The sequence below is a fragment of the Dipodomys merriami genome, unplaced genomic scaffold (genome assembly GCF_024711535.1).
Source record: "Dipodomys merriami isolate MVZ:Mamm:240054 unplaced genomic scaffold, mDipMer1.0.p SCAF_401, whole genome shotgun sequence".
NCBI classification, from domain to species: domain Eukaryota; kingdom Metazoa; phylum Chordata; class Mammalia; order Rodentia; family Heteromyidae; genus Dipodomys; species Dipodomys merriami.
In genome coordinates, this window is record NW_027205616.1 from 170,242 (window position 1) to 197,857 (window position 27,616).

General features: G+C 57.4%; 1 protein-coding gene across 6 annotated transcripts in view; it reads right to left on the minus strand.

The window, feature by feature from the left end:
• LOC138806602 (monoglyceride lipase) overlaps window positions 1–27,616 on the minus strand; it is a 76,370-nt gene that overhangs the window by 27,035 nt on the left and 21,719 nt on the right. For 5 of the 6 annotated variants that reach the window (XM_069992026.1, XM_069992025.1, XM_069992029.1 and 2 more), the window contains exon 3: window positions 13,852–13,958. The exons of the other annotated variant lie outside the window; for it this stretch is intronic. In XM_069992026.1, the coding sequence (XP_069848127.1) occupies window positions 13,852–13,958 (107 nt within the window). The remainder of the gene's footprint in view (window positions 1–13,851; window positions 13,959–27,616) is intronic. 6 annotated transcript variants of the gene reach the window in all.

A 27,616-nucleotide genomic window follows, 5' to 3' on the forward strand; every position in this document is an offset into this window, starting at 1 on the left:
CCGGCTGACCAGAATCACCCAGAGACGCTTCCCTGTCCCCGGATTCTTCTGGCGAAAGTGGCTTCTAAACAGGCAGTAGCTGTGGGGCGGACAGAAGCTTTTACCACCAGACTTCCAGGATGTGACAGATCTAGGAATAAAAAGTCTGTGACAGTAACAGGATGCCCTGCAGGTTCCAAAGAATGCTTGAGATGGCTGCAGAGCGCCCACCCGGGGCCTCTTCAAATCCAGAGAAAGGCTTAGCAGAAGAGCAGCCTTCCATATCGGCAGAGCCAGATCAAGGGGAGGGGGAGGCCGGCAGAGGGATCGGCACGTCTGGAAGTCAGTGAGGTCCTGGCGTGTCTGGGTTTTTCAGAATACTTCATGTTAAATATTTTCTTCCTATCCCTAAAATAACCTTTATTTGTGTTGGCAGACAAGTTATTCTTTTTTTGGGGGGGGATCTGGTCGTGGGGTCTGAACTCTGGGCCTGGGCGCTGTCCCTCAGCTCTTCAGCTCAAGGCTAGCGCTCTACCACTTGAGCCACAGCGCCACTTCCGGCTATTTTTCTTTTTGCGTATGTGGTGCTGGGGAATTGAACCCAGGGCCTCATGCATGCAAGGCAAGCACTCTACCACTGAGCCACCTTCCTAGCCCTGGAAGACAAGTTAAAGAGGCTCTTTTGTCAGTGGCTCATGCTTGTACTCCTAGGAGACTGAGAACTGAGGATCAAGTATCGAAGAGCCTGGCAGGAAAGTCAGTGAGATCCTTAGCTCCGACTAAGATGGAAGTGGCGCTGTGGCTCAAGTGATGAGCTCAGGAAGAGAAGAGCCCCAAATTCAAGTCCGAGGACTGGCAAAAAAAAGAAAAAAGAAAGGAAGACTGTGCTTTGCCTAATTTATTTCCTCCATGTCGTAATGCTGTTGAGTAGTGTTTTTTGAGGACAGCAGAACAAAGCCTCACTTCAGCAGGAGTCATGGGTTTGGATGGGGAGCCCCGCTGCGCTCTGCCCAGGGGGAACTGGTTACCTGGCAGGTTGCTGAGGAGTTACATGAGACAGCACCCACCACACAGTACACTCCAGACACATGCCAGTCTTCCTTCGTCCTCGTTCCAGGCTTTGTTCTTGCAGGCAGCGCTCCGGAACAAGAAGGCCTGCTGAGAACATGTAAGCTCTGGACGTGGTGGCTGGGCCTCTTCTCCAGCCCAGTCTCTCTGCTTGTGGCCAAACGAGGCGGCTGCAGTGGTTGGACTCTAGCAAGACCTGGTGTCAGGGTGCTGTTGCTATGGCAACTGTCCTCCTGAGTACAGACCTCACAGGGAGAAAGGTGCTCTGACCTCTTAAGACCAGACGTGGAATTGAACGTCTCTGTGCACAGTGGGACCGCAGGGCGGTTCTCCAGGCATCCATCTTCCCGCTCACCCTCACCCCTTCCTCTGAAGGAATGTGTGCTCCTCTCTGCCACGCTCCTCACTCCCCGCATGTCTACTGGACTGGGGCCAGGCCTCCACCTTCTCCCCGCTCCCTCTCTGACACACTCCCCCAGCCCAGCCGGTTCCACAGAACACACCCCACCCCCCCACCCCCCCCCCCACCCCCCGGCCCTGGAGACACTCCTGGCTGCCTTCTTCCCCTTTTCCTCAGGAGGGCCTGCGGATCTGGCAGCTGCACCCTGTCAGGAGGGGTCTCCCTCCCCAGGGCGCCCTCTTCAGCTGCACCCTCTGCCTGGGTATGTCTGAGCCGGGCCTGGACCTCAGGCAGGACGGTGGTCACCCTGCTCCCCAGAGCCCCTCAGCCATCCTGTGTCTGGGCACTGGGGGCCTGGCCTGCTCCCGCTCTGCTGGATCTCTTCCTGCGGGCCTCCTCTCCTCTCCCTGTGCGCCCACAGAGCCAAGTCTGCTATGATGGCACAAGGCTATGCTCTCAGAAACACCATCTCTACCGACCAGGGCTGGGGGAGGGGGTGGGGTCTTGGGAGTGGGAGAAGGGATCCGAATGAGCAGCGGTAACCTGTGGGTCACTCACAAGAGGTTCACTCCAAGGAACTAAGACATCATGGGGCTCTGAACACAGCTCCTACAAGTCAGTCCCAGAGCTGTGTGCTGGAGTCTGGCCTCGGCTAGCACACCGTGGTCCTGAGGAGGCTTGCTCTGCACAGAAAAGTGACCAGGCCACATCCTGGGGCACCTGGGCTCAGCCCTGACACTCTGAGGGCTGCTGTCTGGGCAGAGGTGCTCGGCGCTCTGAGAGGGTGGCCGGGTCCTGGCTGTCAGCAGGAAGCTCAGAAGGATTCTCGCAGCCCTGTGTTTCCCAAGCTGGGCTGAAGCCCAGGGCCCCATACAGAAGCATCTAACTGACAAGTGTTTCAAGTAATCCAAAACAGATCCTGGCTGGCCAGTCTCCCTGGTGTGCATGTGTGTCTATGCACAGGCACGTGTGCATACATGCATGGGTGTGAATTAATGTCTTCCATAAGCTGCTCACCACATCCACTCCTACCAGGCCCTAAGATGCTCCCTGAAGCTCTTTTTCCATTTTTTCAGGTAGTGCAAAAATCAGGGATAAGGCCTGCAAAAAGGTGAGGCTCGATCCAGGGTCTGGGGGGGGGGGCGCCCAACGTGCTGGCAAGACACTGGCCTGCTGTTTTTCCACTCGTCTCTCTTTCTCTCCCTTTTTCTGTGTGTCTATCTGTCTCACACACATACACAACAGGACATACCACACACAGGCTCTGGGGTATTGCTGGGTGATCGATGATTAAAGCTATTTTCATTTTTTGGTCTGTTTTTGTGGATTTTCAAAATTTCTGCGACAAGCTAGTATTTTGTCATGAAAGGAAAAAAACCAAAGACAAAAAAATCACACTTGTACATATGTACAGACACAGAAAGCATGAAAGTCACACTGCCCGGTGTGGCCTGCAGCCAGCAGCCAGCTGCTCTGGAGATGTGGCCGTAATTGGTGCGTTTGTACGCTGCACAGAGGTGCTTGGCCGCGGTGAGGTGCTGAGGACAGGAAAATAAATGAGCTAAGTGTGCGCGGGGGCGGGGCGGGGGCAGGCCAGCAGCGTGTGCACAGCGTTTTTGGAGCAGTGTTTCTGCTGGCCTGGGTTCCAGCCACCGGCACGGTCGCCCCAAGCAATGCTCTTCCTGCTCTGAGAGGCACAGCCTCGCTGCTCAGTAGGCAGCCAGCACTCTGCGCATCCAGGACTTCACAGGGCTGGTGCTGAACCAGGCGGGGCTGGGAGGGGCCCGCAGTTCCCTGGTGAGCTCCTCAAATCCAGCCGGACCTGCAGAGGACAGGGACTCTCCCCGCAACTACCTACCAAGTCAGCCCCGTCCAGAGCCGACTGCCCCATTGCAGTCACCACCCGCATGCGGGCCAGCCCTCCTAGGCAGAGACAGACAGACACCAGAGCAGCCCCACAGACACCTGCGGTGGTAAGCCTCGGGTCCTGGGGCGCAGTCAATGCCGATGGATTGACAGCTGTCACGTATCTGGACAGACTATAGCCGGACTTGAACTGGCCCTCAGAGAATCCTGTTCCAGAACATGAAGCTCTAGCCACCGTTCCTGTGACAAATGGCTCTGGTTTCCAACCCACAGTGAGGGATTTCAGGTGACCACTGCTCCTACTGACTTCAAGTCAGTACTTACTGTATACATCCTGTTTGCACACACACACACACACACACCACGCCCACTCCCAGGCACACTGTTCACACTGACTCCTACTTCCACGTGCCTCCCTTCCACTCCTGTCTTCCCCCTTAATATCATGGAGTCCTTTCCACAGCCATCCTGGGGCTCGAACTCGGCCTGGGCGCTGTCCCTGAGCCTCTTTGGGCCCAAGGCTAGCGCTCTACCACTTGAGCCACAGTGCCATTTCTAGATTTTTCTGAGTAGTTAATTGGAGAGAAGAGTCTCTCCAGGGCTTCCTGCCCGGGCTGGCTTTGAACCACCATCCTCAGCTCTCAGCCTCCCGAGTAGCTAGGATGGCAGGCGCGAGCCACCGGCGCCCAGGTGGAGCTCCTTTCTCAGTCATGGTCAGGTCTCAGTATGCCTTGGTTTTCCTGCCCGTCCCTCGCTGTTCCTGACTCTCCAACAAGCAGCTTGGTCTCAGGAGTAACCCTTCCCAAATCGGAGCTGCCCGCCACGTCCCTGTCTCCTCTGCCTGCTCCGTGCAGTGCTTTCTCCCAGCCTCCCCGTCTATGGAGCATGGGCTGGCCAGGCCTCCTCTCCCCGACTTGAATCTAACCAACGCATACGCAAGGGCTATTTTTTCGTAAGAGGGTGAAAAATCCACCCTCAACTGATTTTTTTTTTTTTTTTTGCCTCAATGATCCCTCATTAAAAAAATAGAACACTTTCTTCTGTTGAGCTTGAAGATGAACACAGATTCAGTGAGAAGGCCCTGGGGGGGGGTGAGCATGACAAACGGTCATGGCGCTCCTGGGGTGCGCACAGAGCAGCCCCTGGACGCACGCCGGCGCAGCGCAGGAGCAGGGCAGCAGCGGTCACAGCACAGCTCACGCATGGGTGTTCTGGAGGGTTCCAGAATGCTGCGGGAGAGCCCAGAGTGGACGGACGCACCCTTCCCACAGGGCCATCGGCACCAGCTTCTTTTCAAGCCAGGCTCCACACAGTCTCTCACTCTCATTGGCTCACACCGGGAGGCACCTCCTGTAGGCACTGGCCCATCAGCCCTGTACAAAGCCCATCTGAGGTCTTCGACTCCCTGGTCTCGGCCCCTGCTGTGTCCGGTGTCTCACTCATCCTGAGCCTCACAACGTGAGCAAGGGACCCTTTCCCCTCAGGACCTCTGCACCGGCTGTCCGCCTTCCCCAAGCCCCACAGGTCTCCAGCCACCGTTCTCAGCTGGCTGCCCCCATCCACCCTGACCTGTTTTATCTGTGTGTGGCGTTGGCTCACAGGGACCTACACTGCAGCGGTCGCTGCGGTCTGAGGGCAGGAGTCTGCATCTCTCAATCCAAATCCTAGGTGAAGGAGACACCTTGAGGACCCCATCAGCCTGTGCCAGCTGCTCTGTAAGTTACAGAGTAAACGAGCTAGTGAGTGAATGAACCAAGTTCAGAGATGCGGCCCTCGCTGCAGCTGTGCCTGTGCTGCTGAGGAAGGTGCCCTGCTCGGGGGCCCAGAGGAGGGCGTCAATCTGCTTGTTCATGATGCTGCCGTTCGCGCAGCGGGAGAGTGGGGGAGGCCCTACAGTTTTCCTTTCTCTCTTGTGCCTTCAAAAGGCCTTTAAGAATCAGATCCACTTTCTAGAGAGACCGGGAGAGCCTGCCAACAAAGCCCACCACTGACAGCGGGCGTGGTACGCGCGGAGGGATGGGACCGGCACTCTGACACACAGACGCCACTGGCTGTGCAGGGCTGTCCCTCTGGTAAGCCCTGGCCTCTGGCTCTAACAGCTCGCACCAGCACGGCCCCTGTGGCTGGGACGCACAGGTCGGGTGACCCCAGCCAGCGCCTCACCCCCTCTGGGGCCCGGGCCCCTCGGATGCACGAGCAGAGTTCGCCGCGTGCCAGGCACTGAGCAGGTGCTGGCTAAGGCCAGTATGCCTCCCCCCTCTGACGTCTACAGGACGCTCCTCTGGGTGCCGGTCTGTTCTCTACCTGCCTCCCCCTGGGGAGGAAGGCGGGCACCTCAGCTGGCTCTGGCCCCAGGGGCTCTCGTGTGTGCCTGGAGAGCAGAGGACGGCCTGCACCTCCCCACCACGCCATCAACCTAGCCTCCTCCCACACTCTCCGGGACCAGTCTCCCCCTCCTGCCTGTAGACTAAGTAAAGCATTCTTCTCCCTTTTTTGGTAGCAAAGCTTGCTCTGGACAAAAGCCGGAAGCTGTTTTCCGCCCTGCAGTGACTGGGGAAAGCACTTTGAGGGGGACTCTGCCATCCTGCAGGCGGCCCCGGCCCACGGGCAGCCTGTGGGCCGCCACTCAGCCTGCACGGGCCTGGCCAGCCAGCTGGCAGGAGCCGGCGCGGGAAGGCAGGGTGTTGTGGGTAGGAGCCGGCGTGCGTTTCCCGGATCTGAGTCTGTGACACATTCTGTATTTAGTGTTTCTGCAGGAAGTGGCAGCCCGGCCCTTCGCTAGGGAGCCTGAAGCCCGGAGAGAGAGAAGGAAGGGGTGGCGCTGGCAGCGCACACATGGGCAGGCCTGCACCTCACCGGCAGATTCAGAACAGCTCCGCAGCATCCCACAGCACCGTGCGAAGATGGTGTCTGTGTTCCTGGGCTCTATCCAGATGGCACCTGGCTCTCACCGGTTCAGGAGTCCCCCCTCCGATGGGAGGAGGGGTGCCTAGCAGAGCCCTCCCTCCGATGGGAGGGGTGCCTAACAGAGCCCTCCCTCTGATGGGAGGAGGGGCGCTAGCAGAGCCCCCCTCTGATGGGAGGAGGGGTGCCTAGCAGAGCTCCCCTCTGATGGGAGGTGGGACGCTAACAGAGCCCCCCATGGGAGGAGGGGCGCCTAGCAGAGCTTGGCCGGGGTGGGGAGCTGGCACAGAACCCTGGCACCCAGCTTCTCCAGCTATTTCTGGAGCCTCGGCTGCACGTGGGTCACACAGTACAAATGCCCAGGGCCACCTGCCCAGAGATGGCTCCACCCAGATGCAGAGGGGGGGTAGGATTCTACAGCGCCCCCTCAGAGCATTTCCCCAAGTTAAGCTTGTAGCCAGGTGGGCGGGCTCTGTCGCCTTGGGTTTGTCTCCAGAGGAGCTGCCGCCCTCCTCTCTGTGCGGCCCTGGGACATCAGTGGTGTGATCCGAGAGCACTGCCACCAGCACAGACATGACCAGACCTCCCTGTTGGCATGTCAACAAGGCCGTCCTCGGGTCCGAACGTACATCCCCACACAGCTGATTCATGCATGAGGCTCAACTTGGGCAGGTCCAGAGAAGCTGCGGTTCTACCAAATGCCTTACACTATGGCAGTACTGGCTGAGCAGCTAGAGCGCGCTGGGGACCAGGCGCGGTGTAAGCAGTTTGAAGTGGAAGAGTTCACTCAGGCCCCATTCTGCCCACAGCGGCCCTGGAGGCTGGCAGACGGGCCGCCTGGCTCTGCAGGGCTCACAGGGCAATGGGTGTCACACACTGGGTGCCATCTACCAGGGCCTTTGACTGGGGCTGATGCCTTGGGGGGTGTGAGATGCTGAGGGGAATGGGCAGGAGGTACCTCGCCAAGGCCGGCGCCTTCAGAACGCCGTGGGGACAGGGGACGGGGGGGGGGAGCCTCAACGGAGCCCACAGGAAGCTTGGTCCGAGTAACCACCCCACGGTGGTCCAGGCTGGGCCGGCCAGGTCAGGGTCTGTGGCTGCTTGGCAAGCCACTGCTGTGCACACGAGCCCTGAGCAGACCCGCACAATGCCGGCGGGCCCCCAGGAACCTCACTCTTTCGTGGCAGGTCTCCCATGGAACTCACTGGGAGAAGGAAGACACTAATTGTGCGTGGCACGCCCGGGCACTGGCAGCTAGGCCTGCCTGCCTGCGCCGCCCGGGCACAGGCCCTGGCGCTGCCGCCTGCCCCTCCCTCCTCTGGGAGGTGAGCTCCTGCCTGCCTGCAAAGCCCCTCACACACTGGAGTTAAACAGGGCCACGGAGACCTTCAGAAAGCCATGGCAGGAACGCAAACAGTTCTTTCTTTCTTCTAAGACGGTCGCGTGGATTCTACGTCACCCCCAGAGGCTGACCCGGCCCCCGTGCCCTCACGAGGCTGTCTCTCCGGCGGGGGAGCCCGGGGGACGCGCCCCCTCCCCTCCCCTCCCCTCCCCGTCCGCGTGTTCTCCCGGCCTGCCCTGACAGTTGGCAGGGTGGCAGCCACTTATTTTTAGCTCTCAGTGGGCTGGCCGTTTCCTGGTCACATGCTGCTGGAGCTCAGCTTCAGAAAGGCTGGCTCACCAAGCAGCCTCTGCCCCACCGGCCTCCAGGGTGGTCCCACACGCGCGGCTTCTCGGGGGCGTTTCGGCGAGGCCGCCCGCGGCCTTCCACGCTCCGAGCCATCTGCAGCTAGTTATTCCAATCTTCTCTTACTGAGGGGGAGGAGCTGCGATTTCCCAGTGTGGGCAGAAGCACCGGCTCTGGGGGCTCCAGGCTCCCACCTGCCCGTGCTCCGTGGGTGAAGGCCACCGCCCACCCATCACGCTATACAAGGGCCTCTCTGCCACTCAGAGACAGCAATCGCGCACGTCTGTGTTTTAGCTCTGGCTGGGCGTGCGTCTTTGTCCTGGTGCCACCAGCAGGGCTGGTAAGCCCCATGCCAAGCGCCACCCCCGCCCCGTGGTGGGGCTCCGCCTCCGCCCACGGCAGGTCCCTGCCTGCCCGGGAGCTGCGAGGAGCGCAGGGGCATCCGTGGCGTCTGCCTGCCGGCCGTAGCAGCTGACTCCCAGCTTTCAGCTCCACTGTGCCACACGGAAGGCCACACTGTGCCACACTGGCTGGCTGGGGACAGAGAGTCCCTCTCCCATAAAGAAAACGTGCAGAGTTCAGAGTTGGGGCGATGTCCCTGGCCACTGTCACCTGACCAGGACGTGCACAATTTAAATTTGTGCCCCAGGACCTGCAGCCCAGGTGTGGCGCGCAGTGGGGCTGGGCGTGCTCTGCGGGGAGAGGCTCCAGAGCAGACAGTCCAGAGAGGCCTCTCCACAGCACATTTCTTTCGCTGTTTTGGGCTTGTTTTACTTAGTGGTACTGGTGTGTGAACTCAGGGCATCGCTCTTTCTAGGCAGGTGCTCTACCACGTTAGCCACACCTCCAGCCCTTTTTGGCCCAGTTCCTCTTCAGGAGGAGTCGTGCATGTTTGCCCAGAGCCTGCGGGGACGGTGGCTCTTCGGCATGCAGCCTCCCACAGAGCCAGGACCTCAGGTGTGTGCCGCCACACCAGCTTACAGACAGAGTGGACACCCTTGAATCTCCATCCTGCAGGCTGACCCCAGCCTCTCAAGGAACAGCAGCACCTAGCCAGAGTGAGATTTAAGACTCCAGTGAGAACATGCGCTAAGCAGACTGTGGAAGGAAAGCACCACCCAGCACCCAGCACCCAGCACTCAGCACCCAGCACCCAGCACCCAGGCAGCCCAGCTCCTCCAGCCCAGGCCCGTCCTACTCCTTTGGGATGGAGACCTCAGAGGCCAGGAGTATGGTCTCTACTCCCCACGCCTGCCAGAATCCTGAGCCCTCCAACCACAGCCCTTCTGGGTTTCCCGTGGTCCCAACCTAGCCGGAGGAAACTGCCTGCCTCAGCCGCCACAGTTCTCCCCTCCCCGCCACCTCCTTCAGCCCCCCTCCTCTCCCACCTCCCTCCCTGCCCAGTCTCCTCATTCCACCCGGCCTCCCCAACTAAGCCTCAGTGGTACTCTAAGAGATGGAAAGGGAAAAAAATAGACCTCCAGACTGGCATCCAACCCAGGAAAGCCAAGTGGGGCAGGGAAGCAGACCCACAAACAGCTAACCAGGGGCCTGGGGGCGTGGCCCAGCGGGCCTGGGGGTGTGGCCCAGGGGCCTGGGGGCGTGGCCCAGCGGGCAGCAGCAGCCTGGCTCAAGGCTCCAGTTCACAAAAACAAGAACAGCACCTGCAGTGCGCACTGGAGCCTGGGGAAGGGGGCTGGGGCTGGCGGGTGGGGACGCCAGGCCTCTGGGCGTGGGAAGCCCCACTGTGGCACCTCCACGGGTTTCCAAGGTGCTACCTGTGTGCACAGGCTGGCTGGAGGGCGGCAGCCGGGCGCAGAGCGGCTTGACGTGGAGACCCAGCAGCGGACAGCCTGGACGGCAGCCAGCCCGCTGGGGGGCTTGCAGGGGGCTGGGGGAGAGGGACGGCTGCCCACGTGCCTACCGCGTCCTCCCCCACGGCTCAGTCACCTCCAAACGCCTGCCCAGGACACCCAGCCCAGGCCCCGCCGTGCGCCCCGGTCCGGGGTGGAGTCCTGACCCTCTCCTCAGCAGCAGGGTGCCTTCCCAGCTGCCTGACCCAGGCCTGGCCCTCACCTCTGCCAGTCCTGCTCCTCACCTCTGAATGCAGGGGCAGGACCCAAGGGACAGGACAGGCAGACTCCCCGTCATCTCCCTGGACTGGTCCTTCAAGTTTAGGAATTCCCAGAGCTACTGTGCCCTCCCGCGGCTCTCGGGTCTGCTCGGCTTGGGATCCTGCTTCTCCTCTCTTCATCCTCACAGCCACAGTGCTGGTGTGCATGTGTGCGTGCACGTGCATGTGCGTGTGCACATGTGGTGTGTAACCATCACCTCCATTTTACGGCCTCTTGGGGACGTTGAGAACTCAAGAAAGAGGCAATGACTGTCTATCCGGTGTGAACTCATACTAGAGACTTACATCAGACTCGAAGGGGGAGGGAGGGGGCAGAGGGAGGCAGGCAGAGGCGCGAGCGGCTGCGCCCATCCTCACCCCTGCCCACCGGGCTGGGAGCTCCGGAGCTGATCATGGCCCCTCCACCCATTATTTCCACTCTTGTATTTACTAAAGCGAGGAAAGTTGTCAACACATTTTCAAACATTTCCAACAAAAATATATTTGTTGTAACTGATGGCAATCTATTTTGGAATACACCCCACCAGGGGCCTCCACACTTCTATCATCTTCCCCCACTGTTTTCTAAATATTCCTTTCCTGTCCGCACCAGGCCCATCCCTGTGAGAATCGGCACCGCTGCCACCCACAGACTCCCTCCAAGCCCCTCTTCTCTCCAGCCTGGCTGGGCTAAAAGGAGAAAAAAGAAGAAAAAAAAAAAAAGCCTTCCTTTAGCACTTTCCCTCAAATATTTGCAGATAATTAATTCACTGTTAATCGGTCCAGGATGGCTCCTTTATACTTTGTAAATACAGAGAAGGCTCTGACCCCAGCAAATTATTTCCACACGCTTGCTCCCGGGCAGTGTTCCTCAGCGGAGTGGAGCAAGTGGGTACTGTGCCCCGAGTCCCGCCCCAGCAGCAAGCCGGTTTCTACTGTGCCCGTTAGGGAGCTAGGGTCAGACATACCCGGGGCGCCACGGGATCCAGACTTCCATCCGTCCCAACCTCACATCTCTCTAGTCACCCTGGCCAGCTGCCCGTGGGGGAAGATGGCGTTTCCAGTGAGTCACGCAGGCAGCTGGCACCCGGGGGCCACGGGCACACCCACCTGGGCTTTCTCCCAGCTAGATTTAGAATGTCACAGGAAACCCATCGGTGCAGATGCAGTGGGCCACTCCACTCCCACCAACCCCCAACCTGTCTCTCCAGGGGCTCTGCCCTGGATTCCCTCTTCTGGTGACCCACACAGCCCGGAGTCCTTCCTGCGCTGCCCAGCTGCGCCTCCCCTGCCGCACGGCTGCTGTGGCTCCGGGACGGCTCACAGACTCTGAGCTGCGCAGGCCAGGGCCCGCCCTCTGCCCTCGCTGCTGCACAGCTTAGCGTCCAGCCACGTCGGCGGTGGGGGTTTCTGCCTGACTAGGACACGGGTGCCTGGCACGGAACCTCCTCAGCCCTGGGCCAGGTGGTGGCATCATGTCCTCAGCTTTGCGGGCTGCGTGGCTTCCCTGGCTCACAGCACAGCAGACTCTCAATTGAGTGCACATCAGACTCACCTAGATGATTCAAACCCCAGTGTCTGGCCCCACCAAAGACTAGGACATCAGGGAGAAGCCAGGCAGCCATCTTTGTCAGGGCTGCAGGGACTCCATCCACAGACAAGATAGAGCCATGGCTCTCAATGGGTGACCCGGCCCCCACCAGGCCCCGGGATCAGGGATGCCGGTGTCTCCAAGGAGCCGTGCAGCCTCGTGGCTGCTCTGCTCTGCCACATCCACAGGCCTTTGGCCACTCCTTCGATCCCCTGGCCTCAAGACGCGGGGTTCCAGTAACCACACGTCTGCACCTGCTCCAGGGCAATGCATCCTCACCACGATGCTCACATGGATGCTTGAATACGAACATCCTACCCCCTGCACTGAAAACACTTCTGGAAGGATCTAATCTGAATTACGAATTATTTTTCTTTTCTTTTTTTTGGTCCGGTTGTGAGGCCTAAACTCTGGGCCTGGGCACTGTCCCTCAGCTCTTCAGCTCAAGGCTAGCGCTCTACCACTTGAGCCACAGCACCACTTCTGGCTTTTTTCTTCTTATGTGATACTGAGGAATTGAACCCAGGGCCTCATGCATGTGAGGCTAGCACTCTACCACTGAGCCACCTTCCCAGTCCCTCTCCCTCTACTTTAAAGAAGGTCCCTTCAGGCCAAGCAAGGCTGTGAGACTCATACTTCCAATTAACCACACACACACACACACACACACACACACACACGCAAGTCTGAGACTCATACCTCCAATTAACCACACACACATACACATACACACACCAGAAGTAAAGCTATGACTCAAGTGGTAGAGTGCTAGCATTGAGCAAAGAAAGAAAGAAAGAAAGAAAGAAAGAAAGAAAGAAAGGAAGGAAGGAAGGAAGGAAGGAAGGAAGGAAGGAAGGAAGGAAGGAAGGAAGGAAGGAGAAGGAAGGAAGGAAAAAGGCAAGCTCAAAGTGCCCAGATGTTGAGTTCAAGCCCAAGACCAACACAAAAGATTTCAGAAAAGAGTCCCTTCAGAAAAGCATTTTCTCAGATGTCACCCTCAGCATGTTTACTTAATTCTGCAGATTTGGGGGAGTCCATCTGATAAAGAGATACTGAAGTTCAAGGCAGATATTGAAATTGCATAGTGTAACTCTTCCTTTCCTTGAAGACATCTCCAACACAGTGATGAGATTACCACCATCTCTAATGGAGGGGCGGGGGAGGAGGGAGCCAGGCCTTTACAGGGTATGCAAAGGTCCAGCTAGTGACGACACAGTCCCACAGAAGAAGCTGGGAGTAATCTAGAAAATCATCTGCCAGGTGACTGCAGAGCACTAGAGACACTACAATTATGACAGGAAAGCACTTAGTCTCCCCTCAGTTGGGGGACACTGCATATATACATTCAGAAAGGGCTCCTGGAAAAGCAAATGAGCAGATCTTTCCATGGGCAATGCCCAGCCGGCCGCCCTCTGGGCTAATGTCTGTGCAGACACAAGCCTCTCCTTCCAGAGGCCTCGTGGCCCCTGCCTGGCCCCTGCGCCCTCTTCTCTGCCGCATTACCTAATTACATGCTTTCAAGCCAGTTGTGTGTTTCGGCACTGAGGCTGAGGGAAAACACCATGTTCAGCCACAGGGAATGCTTAAGACAGACAAAGAACAAAACCGGGAGAACCACAGGCAGGACTGAATTTGCACAGATGTGTGAGCTACACATTGTGTGGCAGTGGTGGAGTTACATGTGGAGGTGTGTGTGCACACTCAGATACATGTACACTGCGCACAGACAGCACACACAATGCACTCACGGGTCTACATGTATCACACATGTGTGTGTAGTGTTGTGCGTACATGTGCACACTTGTGTTACATAGATTTTGCGTGAGTGTGCATGGCCACGCGTGTGCGTGCCGGTGCTCTTGCGTCTTTGCTTTGTATTTTCTTGAGAGCCCCGGTTCTCCGGGCTTCAGATGCTTTGTGAGTCTCTCCCGGGTAATCCCGGATTTAAATTGAACTTGAACTGCCTCACCTCATCCATTTGGAGTCCCTTGGGAGAAAACCAGGCCCATTTGGAGAGAAAGCACTTTATAAACATAACTGAAGATTGCTTGGCCCTGGGGCAAGTGCTTATGTAAACACATTCAACCTGAGGTTTTCACCGGAGAGTTCCAATCACCTGCACGTGGGCTCAGACTGGGCAGGAGCGCTGGGCAGACACTGTTCTACTTACAGAGAGAGCTGTGAGTTTCAGCCCTGAAGAAGGCAGAGGAGAGAGGCGGCCACGGCCTGCTCCCTGCACTCACCGTGGTCATGGGCGAACACCAGCAGGTCCAGCCTCAGCAGCATCTGAGCCAGGTCTTCATAGCGGCCACAGTGCTCCCCGGCGCCATGGGACACAAAGACCAGGGCCCTGGAGGGGAGAGGGAGCCGGTCAGGAAGGCACAGCTGGAACCTGAACTCAATTCACAGCCCTTAGCATTATCCCCGCTACTGGTCCTCAGCTCCAGCCCGACCTGAGCTCCTCCCTGCCCCAAAGTTCCCACCATATAGCTGGCCACTCCCTCTCTCCAACAACCCCAGACCTTCCTGCAAATGCCGCTACCCCCAGAGCGACCCACCCGGATGAGAGCTGAGGCCATTCTGCTCCTCTCCTGGGGAGATATGGCCCCTCTAATAAACCTTACAATCGTGTTTCTCCTGCGCCCGCCGGCCTCTGTGTGGCCCCCTGGGACGTCTGTGATGGACCCTAACAGTGGCCATGTGGGAGCGGGTGCTCGTGAGCCGCCCTGGTTGATGCGAGCCAGGCGCCGGGCCCAGCGCTGCGCGTGGAGGCGGCGGGAGGGCTGAGCTGTCCTCAGAACCACCCGGACCTCCACTGCCAGGGTGAGCTGCTGCCTGGGTTCCGGGACCGCTCTGGCCAGGACAACCACCCTGACAAGTCTGTGTCTCCCACCCCTGCCCAGACCCAGCCTGAAGCCAAACCTGTGTTCCGGCAGTTGGGAACCCCAGGATGTCCCCACCCCAGCCCCATCCCTGCCAGCCCTGAGCCTGGGTGCTGGCAAACACTTAGGTGGAGGCCCAGTGGGCGAGGCCTGCCTACCTGAGCCCCGCCCCGCATCCGCCTGGACCTCCGCGGCCGGGTGGTCCCTGTGTGGCCGGCTCTGACCTCAGCAGTGGGGACGCCCACTCAGGTAGCTGGGGAGGGGGGGTTACCTCTCAGAGCCATGCCCCCAGCCAGGAAACCCGCAGGTCACCTGACCAGAGACTTGGCCATCAGGCCCCAGGCCCCAGGCTGGAGCCTCCAGAGCCAGCCAGGCTGCGCTGGTGAGCAAGTGGCCACTGCCGCCCCTCCTCCTGCTCCCTTGGCTCCCTCCCTCCCTCTCCCCCAGGTCTAACCTGGCTAGGCTTCCAGCCTCCATACCTGTCCCCAGGGTGAACATTCAACCCTGGCTGCTGCCTGCCATGTGGAAGCTCTACTTTGTGTTTTCACAGAACATTAGGATCACGTGTCTGCTGGGAAAATGCCAGGACCAGCACGCCACGTGAGTGGCTCTACCTCATGGCTGCCGGAAGGCTGTTCAGAGCACTGTGACCGGGTCCCGGCACGCGGACCCTGCCAGGTCGCCTGACGCGGTGAGGAGGAGAGGAAGAGGCCTGCGTGTCGTGGCACAGGGCCGTCTGGAAGTATGGCTGAGCTTGCTGGAGCCAGGCCTGGGAGCTACAGACCATTGTCACCCCTGCCAGCTAGCTTAGAGTCAGAGACAGACCTCCACAGGACGTGTGCATGAGGCTGTGCTGTGAGGGGCAAAATGAGGGGCCCAGAAGCCAGGCCTGAGGAGAGCTGGCCAGGCCTGAGGAGAGCTGGCCAGGCCTGAGGAGAGCTGGCCAGGCCTGAGGACAGCTGGCCAGGCCTGAGGAGAGCTGGCCAGGTAGGCGGACACGTGCACCATTCCAGGCCCAGAAGGGGAGCTGGTGTCGAGGCACTGTGGAGAGGAGGCCCCGGCGTCCTCCGCAGGGAGAGCGGGAGCTGGGCAGGTGGTGACCCTGCGTGACCTCAGGTTTGGGAGGCTCACAAGCTAAGTGCTGCTGGGATCAGGAACAGGGATGGTATCTGTCCCATCTGACAGGCCAGAGCCCCGCGCCGGAGCCCCGGCGGCTGAGGAGGAGGCTTCTGAAGAAGAGGCTGCAGAAATCTTTTTCCTGGAGCTTCCCTCGGGGCTGGAGCCAGCCGGGGCCGTCATTGGGAAGAGGCCGACAGCGGGCGGGGCAGCCCCAGAAGCAGATGGCCTCCCTGGCAGCCGGCCCTGGAGGCGGGGCCCACCCCAGTCAAGTGCTTGAAGCCCCGAGATGAACAAGACGCAGAGCGCAGAATGTATAAACGCAGCCCGCTCACCCTGCCCACCAGGGTGGCATGGCTTTTCTTCCCCCACCCAACAACCCCCCATTTCTGAATTGCTTGTTTTAGGTGACCCGACTTCTTGGCTGACCTGTCTGTGAAGTGGGAGGCCACTGTCAGACTGTTCTAGGCTGCCCCGGCCTCTGGAAAGCCCTCCGTGTTGTCCCGTGCGCCCTGCCCCAGGCAGCTGAGTCACCGTGGGACTGGATGGCTCCGCCGGTGCACTGGGGGGCGGGCGCCTTCCACGCCGTGCCAGGCTTCAGAGGAGAACCTGGCCTTCCGGCTGAAGACCCGCCCCGCGAGAGGCCTGGGAAGGCAGTGGCTGTGGGCAGTGAGCCCCGGGCCCATGGAGCCCATTCCTACCACAGGGCCGCAGGCTGGCTCCCGGGGGACACACTGTGACCTCAAGCCCCAGTGACCCGCACTCCGCAGTGAGGGGTGCGCTGCTCTGAGCTCTGGCATCTTTCGGAAACAGCCGCTGGCTCCCTGAGTCGCTTTATCAGCCATATCCGCCCCAGACTCCGGCCCGCCTGCCAAACCTCATGGCTTTAAAACTATCCCAGGCTGGGTGTGAGCCTCCGAGCGCAGCAGCGGGATGAACCCTCAAGTTTGAGTTTTGTCCTCCGCACCCCCTGCCCGGCCCGGCCCGCCCCATGGGGGAGGGGGACCCCAGGGCTCTGTGGCCTCTCCCCTTGGAGGCCCATGGCTCCAGCTCCACCTCCCCACCCCCATCTCTCACAGAGGACAAGACAAGAGTAAAGCCAAACACACCAAGGATTCAGAGGAAAGGAGACTGGCCTGTCCCCAGCGACAGAGACAGATCATGCCAATGGTGCGTGACGTCACAGGGCCCCTGGGCACACTGGCAGCGGCAGTCTGGGAGCAGTTATGTGTTATACAATCAGCAAGCCAGCAGCACACTGGCTCTGGCCAGGCCCTGGTCTAAGAATGCTGCTTTCATAACACCACCATGGCTGTGGGTGAGTGCGGCACACGCTGGCATGTTCTCCATTTTCAGATGAGGAAAGTGAATTCCCTCCTCCCACCTTGTCCTCTAGACAGAGGAGGATACTGGTTTGCTAATACCTGCCTCTGTCTATGCCACAGGTCCAGACATGCCAGACTTTCCCTGTGAGGTTGTTAGCACTTTCTCCCCAGAGCTAATGCCCCTTCCTGGGGCCCTAACATCTCTGTTCACACCTCCATCCCCTGGCATTCATCATAATCTAGTGTGAGTAGACCCTGTGCTCTTTGAAGACAAAGTCCCATTGATTCATTCTGGTGCCTAGTCCTTAGTGAGGGCAAGGCCTCTGCTCCATCAAAATGGAATGAACACATGTGTGCATGGATGCACACATGGGTAGATGGGTGCGTGCATGCGTGGACTTATGCACACGTGGATAGATGAATGAACAGAGCATTTAGACAGCCACAGTGTGTTTACTCCAGGGCCCTGAAAGCACCTACTTCCCCCACCAAACCCCTCTGCCTGCCTGTCATCTGTGACTGGCCCAGGTGGAGCAGCACACAGCTTCCAGGCAAGGTGGAGACGGGAGAGGGAAGACTGGAGAAAGATGAGCTTGGGGCCAGCTACCGAAGGACTGAGAGGGCTCCCTGAGGCACCACACCGGGCTCCCTGAGGACTGGAGAGTCAGGGACCCTGTGATTGGAAGGGAGAATTGAGATTTCCATAAACAGAAAGGGAACTGGATGACTCATCTGACTGAAGGCCAACCCAATCTTCCTTTCTTAGAGGAGCTTTTCAAAAAGAAAACAAGATCAAATTCATAACAAAGCCACAGCCTAAGTATTCTTCTAGCATTCTTTCCTTCAGTACAGCCTTCAGAGCAGCAGTCAGCTGAGAGCTGGTGGCTCCTGCCCTGTAATCCTAGCCTAATCCTTCAGCACCCAGTAATCCCAGCTGCTCAGGGATGAGATCTGTGGAACGTAGTTCACAGCCGGACCAGGCAGGAAAGGCCACGGGCTCAGTGATCTCCAGTTAAGCACCAAAAAACAAAACAACAACAACAAAATCCAGCCAGAAGTGGAGTTGTGGTTCAAGAAGTAGAGCACTAGCCTTGAGCAAAAGAAGCTCGGGACAGTGACCAGGTCAAGATTTCTAGCCCAGTGACTGGCAGAAAACAACAACAAAAACCAGTCACACCCAGAACTTGACCTTCAGAGAATTCAACTTTAAATGTAAACTTTAAATGTAAACACTACCAACAGTAGACTGGGGATAGACCTAGACCTCGCATTCGTGCTCAGCTCCGGGTGCCGCTCTTCGGGAGGAGGGCGGAGGACAGTGAATCCCAGTCAGAGGGACAGACCGTGTCTGGAGCTCAGCTGCTCAAATCTGCTCTAAGCTCTCTGGGTACTAAAGTAAGAACAGAGCACTAACTTCCCCAGCAATGATTTGCGACGTGGATTATTTTGTGTGGTGGCCCTGCCCGGTGCCCTGCTCTCTGGCCTCCCTCTCTGCCCAGCCACAGACAGAGTGCCTGGCCTTGAAATATGGATACCGGGCCTATAAAACCCGGTCTTGTCCTCAGGGCCACCTTGCCCCTGAATAATGATGGAGGCTTTTTACCCAGTTCTAAAAACTACAGATGGAACACCCAGAGTGTCACGGGTTGTTAGGCTCCAGGAAATACCTGCGCCAGGCTGTTAAAATTCCTACCTCTCATTGTTCTCCCCAGTAACCTTTGAACGGGCGTGTTCTACTTTTGTAAACACTTTTGTTTTGCTAGTCCCCACTCCCAGCGGCTTTTGCCTTGACGTGGCTTGGACGTCTGTTGGTCCGCTGGCAGGGACACTCCCAGCTGGACCTCTGGGAGTGCGGCTTCTCCACCGCTGATCAAATCCCGCAGACCAGCCTTCCGGCAGACCCCAGGCCCTCACGCTCCGGAACACCCGGCGCCGCTCAGAGCCTCTCCCATCCCTGCTGTTCCCCCCACTCTCCTGACTACGCCGCCCTGGGACCTGTCCTCCCGGCCACCCTGTCTGCTGCAGCGCTCCCGAGGGGCCCACGTGCCTGGAGCAGGCTGCCCGAGCCCTGCTCCCCACGCACAATACCCTCCTACACCAAAGGGCACCCAGGATTGCGGAACAAATGGCGGGGAACACACCCAGTGTGCAGCCACACGCAGGGCTTCAGGCTGTCCTGGTGTGCACGCGTAGGGGACAGGATGCCGGCCATCCCTGAGTGGTAGGCTTGCTCAGCAAGCCTCGCCCCAACTTCCAGCTGTGTCATTTCATGAGCCTTCCTAAGATCACGGAACTCCGAGGTGGGTGGGAATGCTCACCTCTAGGCCCTACCTCCCTGGGGCTTGGCAGAAGCACTGTCTACCCATCCCCTCTTCCTTTCCTCTTTGTCTCGGAGCTGTCGTTAGAAAGCTCCCGGAGAAGAATCTGTGGCCTCCAGGGTAAATGCTCAGACAGCCACTCTGGAATTCCATGTCCTGATTATTCCACACGGCTGCCCTTGGCTGTTTTGGTATTTATGTTGGAAATATCTGTGTGTCTCTTAGTTACCTCTCCTGTCAAAGGGGAGAGGTTCCTCGTCACTGAGTCAGGTGGAGGTGCTGTATTTGTTTACTCTGTGGGATAAACCTCCTTCTGCAGACGTCTGTATCCATCTCTCTGGCTATAAGAGACTTTCACTGGGGCAGAGGCCCTGATTCCACCTCTAGCACCAAAAGGGGGCATGAAAGGCACTTGTGTTACACATACCCCCCACAAAGCAGAAAAGCCCTCCCTGGGCCCCAAGCACGGCTGTGCACGGTGATGGGAGGGGCCAGAGGAAGCTGATAAAGTCATTCAGAGCCTCCCAGGCCCTACCGGGAAGTCTGGGACCCGAGCCTTGGCCTTCTGCCAGGAGGCACACACTGAAGGACCCACCCCCGCCGTTTTCCAGGAGAGCCACCAAAGATCTGCACCGATAGCCAGACCAGCGGGGCACTTTATCTAAGGCCTGCGGTAAACATCCCGAAAAGCCCACCCCCCTCCCTTGACCTAGTGGCTTTTTCATTAACCCCTGCTCCCTGCTCCTACCTCATAAAACCCCTTCCGGAGCCCAGCTCTACACTCAGTCTCCAAGCTGGAGGGAAGGCCCCTGGGTGCTCTATCTCAGTAAACAGTCCCAGCCTAGATCTTTCCTTTCTCCTCCCTGTCTGATAGCTGCTGGTTCCTTTCCCTGGCCACCTCCCAGCCCCTTCAGGTGGAGAGTGTGCGGAGGGGTGCCCGCTCATCCCTGTCCCTCCCCCTCACAGGGGCCTTCTGGGTCTGGGTTTTGCGTACTTCACCTGGCCCAGGAAGTACTCCACTGGTGCCTAGAGCTAACGGCCCTAGTCCCTCTGGGACCCCACGGTGACATTGTTCTAAGGTCTGAGTCTGCCAGCCGAGGAAGGCCCCACCCTGTGTCCCCGCCTGTTTACAGAAATCAGTTAAGTTTCTACATCTCAGACACTGCAGTGTTGTTTTCCCTGGTGTGACTTACAAATTCCTGCCACAGTCTGGTTACCCTCCTCATCGGAATGTGAGCCCCCCCCCCTCCAGGATTCCACCCTATTGTGCAGGGCCAGGTAGAATGCCAGGTATGTGGGAGCTTGTTTGATGTGCCCGCAGGATGATCCTGGGCTGTAAACTTCCCGTTGTCGGGCTCAACCAGAAAGCCCCACTTCCCTGGGCCTACTGGCTTTTTCATTCACCTCTGCCTTCCTGCTCTGACCTCACAAGAACCCAGCTCCTGTTCCAACTCGTGCAGTCTCCAAGCCTGTAGAAGATCAATCCTGGCCTGTTTCCTTCCTTTCTCCTCCATTTGCCAACCACTCGTAACACCTTCATAACACCTCCTCTCAGAACCGACCCTACCCCGAATTTCCATAGTCTTTGTAATGTGACCCATGTGACAGCCCCTAACATTTTGTTTAAATCCTGCCCCAACCTGTCATGGCCGCTGCCTCCATTCCGCTTGGGGCAGCCCGGCAGGTCTGCTCTCAATAAAGCCTTGAGCTGGTTGCTTGCACTGCCCCTCATTTTTCACAGTTGTCACTGGGGACCAAAGAAGGCGTCTGTCAGTCCAGTTTGTCTGGTGGGACGGTCCCCTAGCCCCTTTGGGCCTTCCCAGCTCCAGCGCGCTGACCACCGCAGCTCCGGGAGAATGGACCCAGACACGCCGAGAGGTAGCGGTGGCCGGGGCCTGGCTGCCCAGCAGCTCCACCCATTCCCGCTGGTGTCCAGGGAGGAGGGACAGGAGCCAGCCAGCCACCCTGCCCAGGGGAAGTTTACAAGTGCCACTTGACCCTGATAAACACCAGAGAACTGAGCTGTAGATGCACTGTGTTTAGCTTTTAAGTGGCAGCGCACAGTCTGAGCATGCATATGCGGCCCACCTCCTGGGCTGAGGGCCCATCCCCCAGGCATAGACCCTTCAGGTTAGGGCTGTCCTCCCCTACGCCAGCCAGCGTGGTATGGTGCGAGTCCCCAGGCCTCCACCGTGGACTGTGTGGTGGGGGGTGACGTTCCCACAGCCCAGCACAGGCAGGCAGGCAGGCAGGCGGGCAGGCCACCCGTGATTTCCCAGCAGGCTCTGTCTCTTTTTTTGTTTGTTTTGCCTGTTTTTTTGTTTTTGTATGTAGCCCATGCTGGCCTCAGATTCTCCTGCCATCGCCTCCCAAGTGCCGGGACTATAGGTGTGCACCACCATACCGACAAGGACCTACCTCTCCAGGCTGTCACAACATCCTGAGCACTGGCATCCTCCTGCACGAATGCATGGCCCGTGGCTCACACTACCAAACCATGGGTGTGTCTCTGGACTTCCTCCCTTCACAAGGCTAAGGTGGATCTCGTGTTAGTACAGGAGGAGGGGATTACAGGGGTTCCTGTCCAATCCTTCAGCCCAGACAAAACACAAGTTTTAGAACTACCAGAAATAGCTATTAAAATTATGTCAAGGAGGAGTCATTAATGTTTCTGGTGAATTCATGAAGTGAAAAAGCATGCCACTGAATCTCCAATTATGTAATAGCACAAAAAGGGACCTACCCACTCACATGCTTAATTTATGTATGCTTGAGGCAGGAATATGGGTCACTGCAGAAAAACAGAAAAACATAGAAAGCACAAAGAAAAGAAAATCTACCCACAATCCCAGAGTACCATCAGGAACAACGGAATTTATTTCCCGCTGCTTTCTCCCTTTCTACATATATTAAACTTTGCTTATAATACTTGTTCTTTAATTACACATTTATCATTAGAATCTGCCACTGTAATTATAACCGCACAGCATGTTACATTTTGGGGCCTGCTTTCAAGTCCTCAACATCCTTTTTTTTTTGGTCCGTCGTAGGGGCTGAACTCTGGGCGTGGGCGCTGCCCCTCAGCTCTTCAGCTCAAGACAAGCACGCTACCACTTGAGCCACAGTACTTATGTGGTGCTGTAGAATCTAATCCAGGGCCTTATGCATGCAAGGCAAGCACTCTACCACTGAGCCACCTTCCCAGCCCCTCCTCAACATCTTTCTACGGACATTTTCCCACTGGAATAACACCAACATCCACTTCCAGAGTTGTGGTGAAGGCAATTGGAAGAACGCTAAACACCCAGTACAGCACCCAACACCTAGCAGGTATTTAGGAAGTGGTTATAGAGCCCATACCTCCCCTCCTGAACTCAGAGCAAACATCGCTAATCAGTCAGCCTCCGGGACTCAGAACGGACATCACTAGTCAGTCAGCCTACAGGACTCAGAGTAGACATCACCATTCAATGACAGCTTCCTTTCCTGGTGGAAGCCCCAGTATCTGTGAGTCTTTTTAGTGCCACACTCTCAACAACTACATTATTACCTTCCTGCACTGGGCCCTGGCTTTGGAAAGACTGACTGAGAAGCTTTAGCTCAATTTTCCCCTAGGACTAAGTCACCACTAATAGCATTTGATTAATCTGCAGTTGAAATGCCACTAAAAAAGCCCTGTGGAGCTGCCGTGTTGGGTCCCTGAAACCAGGGTTTGGAATCAAAACCTCAGGCTAGACACTGGGAGCGTCAGGCACGTCCCTGCTGCTGGCTGAGCAGCAGACCTTCAGTCTGTCCCTCTGGGTTCGGGAGCTGACAGGACACGGGACCGGTTAGCACACCAGTCATGTGGTACAGGCAAAGGTACCCTGTGTGACTGCCCACTCCCTGAGCACCAACCTCAGCAAGCTCCCACCACGGAGCATCATTAAACCCCAAAGTGAGCCTACCCTGGACTTATTCAACTAGAAAATTACAAGCCCCCGTAAAGATGTGTTTCACATAAACGTACCAAGCGAATCTGGCATCCTGACAGCCTGAGGCAGAGGGGGCTGGGTGGCTCGATGGATGGCCCATGTCTTGCCCACGTGGCGGTACAAGCCGGGGAAGCCTGCTGTCAGGTGGGGCGGCAGAAGAGCCCAGCCAGGCCAGGCAGTCCCCAGGCCTGGGAGGGCGCCCGGTGCCTTGATATTCTCCTGTTGTCCTTGGCCCGTGTCCCTGCAGAGAACATGTCCCAGACAGCTGTCCGGTCAATGTCCATCATTCCCTGCTGTCTGAGACCCCCAAGGCTGGCTCCTCTCTTTTCTTCACATGCAAAGCAGGGCCAAGGTAAGACTCCCTCCTCAGTCTCCAGCCCGGCTTCCTGCAAGCAAAGAAGACTGTCTCCGAGATGAACAAGAGCACCGTGTCTATCAGGTAGTATTTCCTCTTGACCTTTCCAGATGTGGTCCCGCGTGCAACGCACACAGCCTGCTTTCTGATCATTGAGACCCATGAAAAACAACCCCAGCTCAAAATGTGGGGCGTGAACCTTTTCCGTGTCTTTTTACTTAAATGCCTAAGACTACATACACTGACCGTATTCTAAAATAGGCCAAAATTCCTGCTGGAGGTGTTTCCTAAGCGGTAGAAAACACTCTTCTACCAAGCACAGGTTCAAACTCCACAGCACCACCAAAAACAAAATAGCAAAAAAAAAAAAGTTCTTTTATACAGCTTGGGAAGGCCAAAATGTCCCCAAACCACATCTCCAGCTACAACCTGGGTCAGCAGCACACAACCAGCAGGCCTGTGTGATTTCCCACTGAAAAAGAGAAACAACTACGAAAGAATACAAGCAATCCAACCCACCGGTGCACGTCTGCTAACCATTACCTCCAGCTGGAGAAACCGCACTGGTAACTACAATCATCAGAAAGACGTGTGTGCCTTCTCCCTACAGAAGCTGCCAGGGTCTCAACTTCTGTGACTTTCTCACCTGTGTCTCTTCCTACTTTAATCACGAAGTGTGCAGGCAAACACCCCTGTTTGGGGTCATCTACGTATAGCTTTTACACTAACAGATTCACGCTAATAACTTTCTAAGTCTTGCTTCTATGGTGTCTCAGCTGTACTGCTCTGTGTACCAGCAGTGTACATTCAGTGCTCTAAGGATTTTCTAGTATTTCCCTCGCTAGCCTCCTGTTGACAGTCACGTGGTCATCTCCAGTTGGACCTGTTTCCAGTCCTGCTATCTGGGCAGTCTTGTGTCTCTAGATGCCTAGGGGCCCAAGTTTCTGATGAAATATGAGTTGTCTGAATCAAGATGGGGTTGCTTGTAAAACAAAACAACAAGAAGTAGGTGAAACCAGAAGCACAGTTCTTAACACAACTGCCAATGGGGACAGTCACAGAGACCTGGCCAGGTGGCAGCCACAGAGGCGTTGTACAGAAAGAGGGCCAGCGGCCCCGGCATTGGCCTCAGCCTCGGGTAGGTACCACGCTGGTGATGAATCACGCTGCTGGAGGGCTATTGTTTCAAATATCTGATCTGATGTAACACTCTTCTTTTTTATCTTTATTTTTTTGTTCTGTTGGACTTTTTTGGGGGGGGCGGGGTCAGTTGTGGGGCTTGAACTCTGGGCTTGGGCGCTGTCCCTCAGCTCTTCAGCTCAAGGTGAGTGCTCTATCACTTGAGCCACAGCACCACTTCCAGTTTTCTAGTGGTTTTATAAAAGTGTCACGGACTTTCCTGCCCAGGTTGGCTTTGAACCGCGATCCTCAGATCTCAGCCTCCCGAGTAGCTAGGATGACAGGCGTGAGCCACTGGCGCCCGGCTCTGTTGGACTTTTCTTTTAAATTGGAAGTCTGGGGCTCAGAGGAGAGAGGAAAGCCTGGGCCTGGCTACGTAACTCGCAGCCTTGAACTTTAATCCCCCTGCCCCGTCCCTGGAGTGCACCCCCTCTCCCAGTCCCACATTTCTATCTTTAAAATGTCCCCCTTGCCCTCCCTGCTGGAGCATGCCCGTGGTCTGCCGTGGCACAGAGCTCTGCTGTTTTGGAGAATCTGGCTGTTGTTTCCTTTTTTCTTTTTTAGTTTAGGGTCACAGATCTCCAGCTCATGGCAGAGTCCCAGGCCAGCATGAAGGTGTGCAGGATTACCGGCTTGGGCTACTGCTCTGCAGGGTGAGTGTCCCTTACCGCCGCCTGCTCCGTCCTGACGCCGATGTGGAACAGGTAAGAGCAACACTTCCTTGTCCTGTGGGGGTGGGGAGGCTGCACATCTACGTCTTCTTGCCCATGTCTTGAGTCTCCTGGGCCCAGCTGGCACACACCCCACGACCACACACATCCTATTTCTCAGGCTCATCTGCCCTTCGCCGCCTCTGCCTGGCGGCTTGCTGCTCAAACTGCAGCTCCCGGGGCTTGTGGGTCCCGGCAGCTTGCTGGCGGCACCACCGCCCTGTCGCCCTGTCTCCACGCTGTCTGGAACAGTGCCTGGCAGAGTGGCAGTTCTCTGGGTTCTTTCAACCCCCTCCCCCGCCCCCAGTCCTGGGGCTGGAAATCCGGGCCTGGACACCATCCCTGAGCGCCATTGCTCAAGGCTAGTGCTCTACCACTTGAACCACGACACTACTTCCAGCTTTTTTCATAATTAATTGAAAATAAGAGTCTCGCAGACTTTCCTGCCTGGGGCTGGCTTTTGAACCTTGATCCTCAGATCTCAGCCTCTTGAGGAGCTAGGATGACAGGCGTGAGCCACCAGCATCAGGCTCAAAGTGTTCTTGATGGACTTCATCAGGCTTAGACAAAACCTTATTCCTCCCATCAAAGAATAGCTTAGGTGAAAAGAAACTCTGGATCCACGCGAACAGCTGGTCTGGACAGCGCACCAGCATTCTGGGTGCTGGCCAGCACACAGTGAATTCCTGGGTGCCCCAAAGGGACACACGCACCACCCACTCCCACGGCCACTTCTGTCCCGAACACCCCGGGCTCCAGAGGGCTGCCCGCCCCTCCGCCTCCGCCAGTGTGTGTCCTGCAGACTGCAGACCGCCTCCATGGGTGCAGGACCTCCCTCCACACGGACCCCCCTGCAGGCCTCGCCTCTGCTCACTTGCTCCTCCCACTCCCTCAGTTACCCCCCTCGGCCCTTCTCACCCCAGACCCAAGCAGCATGGCAGCCTCCTAGTTGACACCCTGCCCCCAGCCTCTCCCACTCAAATCTGTGCTCGCACAAACTTCATCTTTCTGCTGTGCTGCCAGCCAGACATTGCCAACAGCTCGTCTCTGCGCCTGCACCAACCCTGTTTACCCTACAGCTTCAACCCCCTCCCCTCCCCCGGCTCATCCCGCCCACCATCACGAGGTCTTGCTGATGGCCGTCCCTGCACTGCACCACCGTCACGGGCAAGGGCATAGGCATCAGGGATTCAGGACGAGCAGGCCCCTCGAGCAATGTGGCCAAGCAGGAGGGCACCCAGGAGAAATCAGGCCGAGCGGCCAGGAGGCAAGGGAAACAGCCAGGACTTGATGGAGACCCCCTTGCAGGGCTGGTGGGGTCAGCTGGTTTCAGGCCAGCTGAACTCTTGGAGTATCATCAGTACGCAGCACAGACTGTCAGGGACCAAAAGCTCTGAAAACTCCAGAGGGAAAGAAAACCCACAGCAAGGGAGCAACCCCTTATCCAAACCGTTATCTCGATGGGCCTTCCTGGCACTCCTCCGTTAGTCAGGTACCGCCACCACAATGCAGTGCAGTAGAATACCTGGCAGAGCTTCCTGTGAAGGAAGCCTGGGGTATTTAGCTCACAGCTCTGAAGGCTTGGCAGGCCCTACTGAGAGCTCCACTTCATGGACGGGGCCAGAGAGGGCCAGGTGCCTGCCCAAAGCCACAGAGTGGAAAGTATTGTATGTATTCAGTATTCTCACACAGACACATGGCCATGCACACACCTGATCAATACTGAGCCTTCTTGGGCACCTCTGGGATGAGCAGAGGTTCCTGGTGAATCCTGTCAGGGGACACGCATGTGAATCTCAGTGCGTGCGGCAATAGTGCTGTTTACACACGTGACCTCCGCACCTCTGCTCTGCAAAGAGCACGGCTGTCCCGGAGGTCTACAGGAGCCTTGCACAGTGACAGTGAGGGTGGAGCCAACTCATCCCAGGTGCTGTGGCAGTGTGGGAAAGGCACCCCTGGGAGTCGGCTCTCTGCGGGATCTCCGCCCTGGAGCCCAGCATCACTGCACAACCAGTGTTCCACTTGCTCTGACTTGGGTGTCGTTCAGCTGTGTCCCTGTGTTGAAGGTGTGGTCTGGGGGTGTGTGGAGAGGTGGTGGGAACATTAAAGGTACAGCTGGTGGCAGAAGTTTGATCGCTGGGGATGTGAC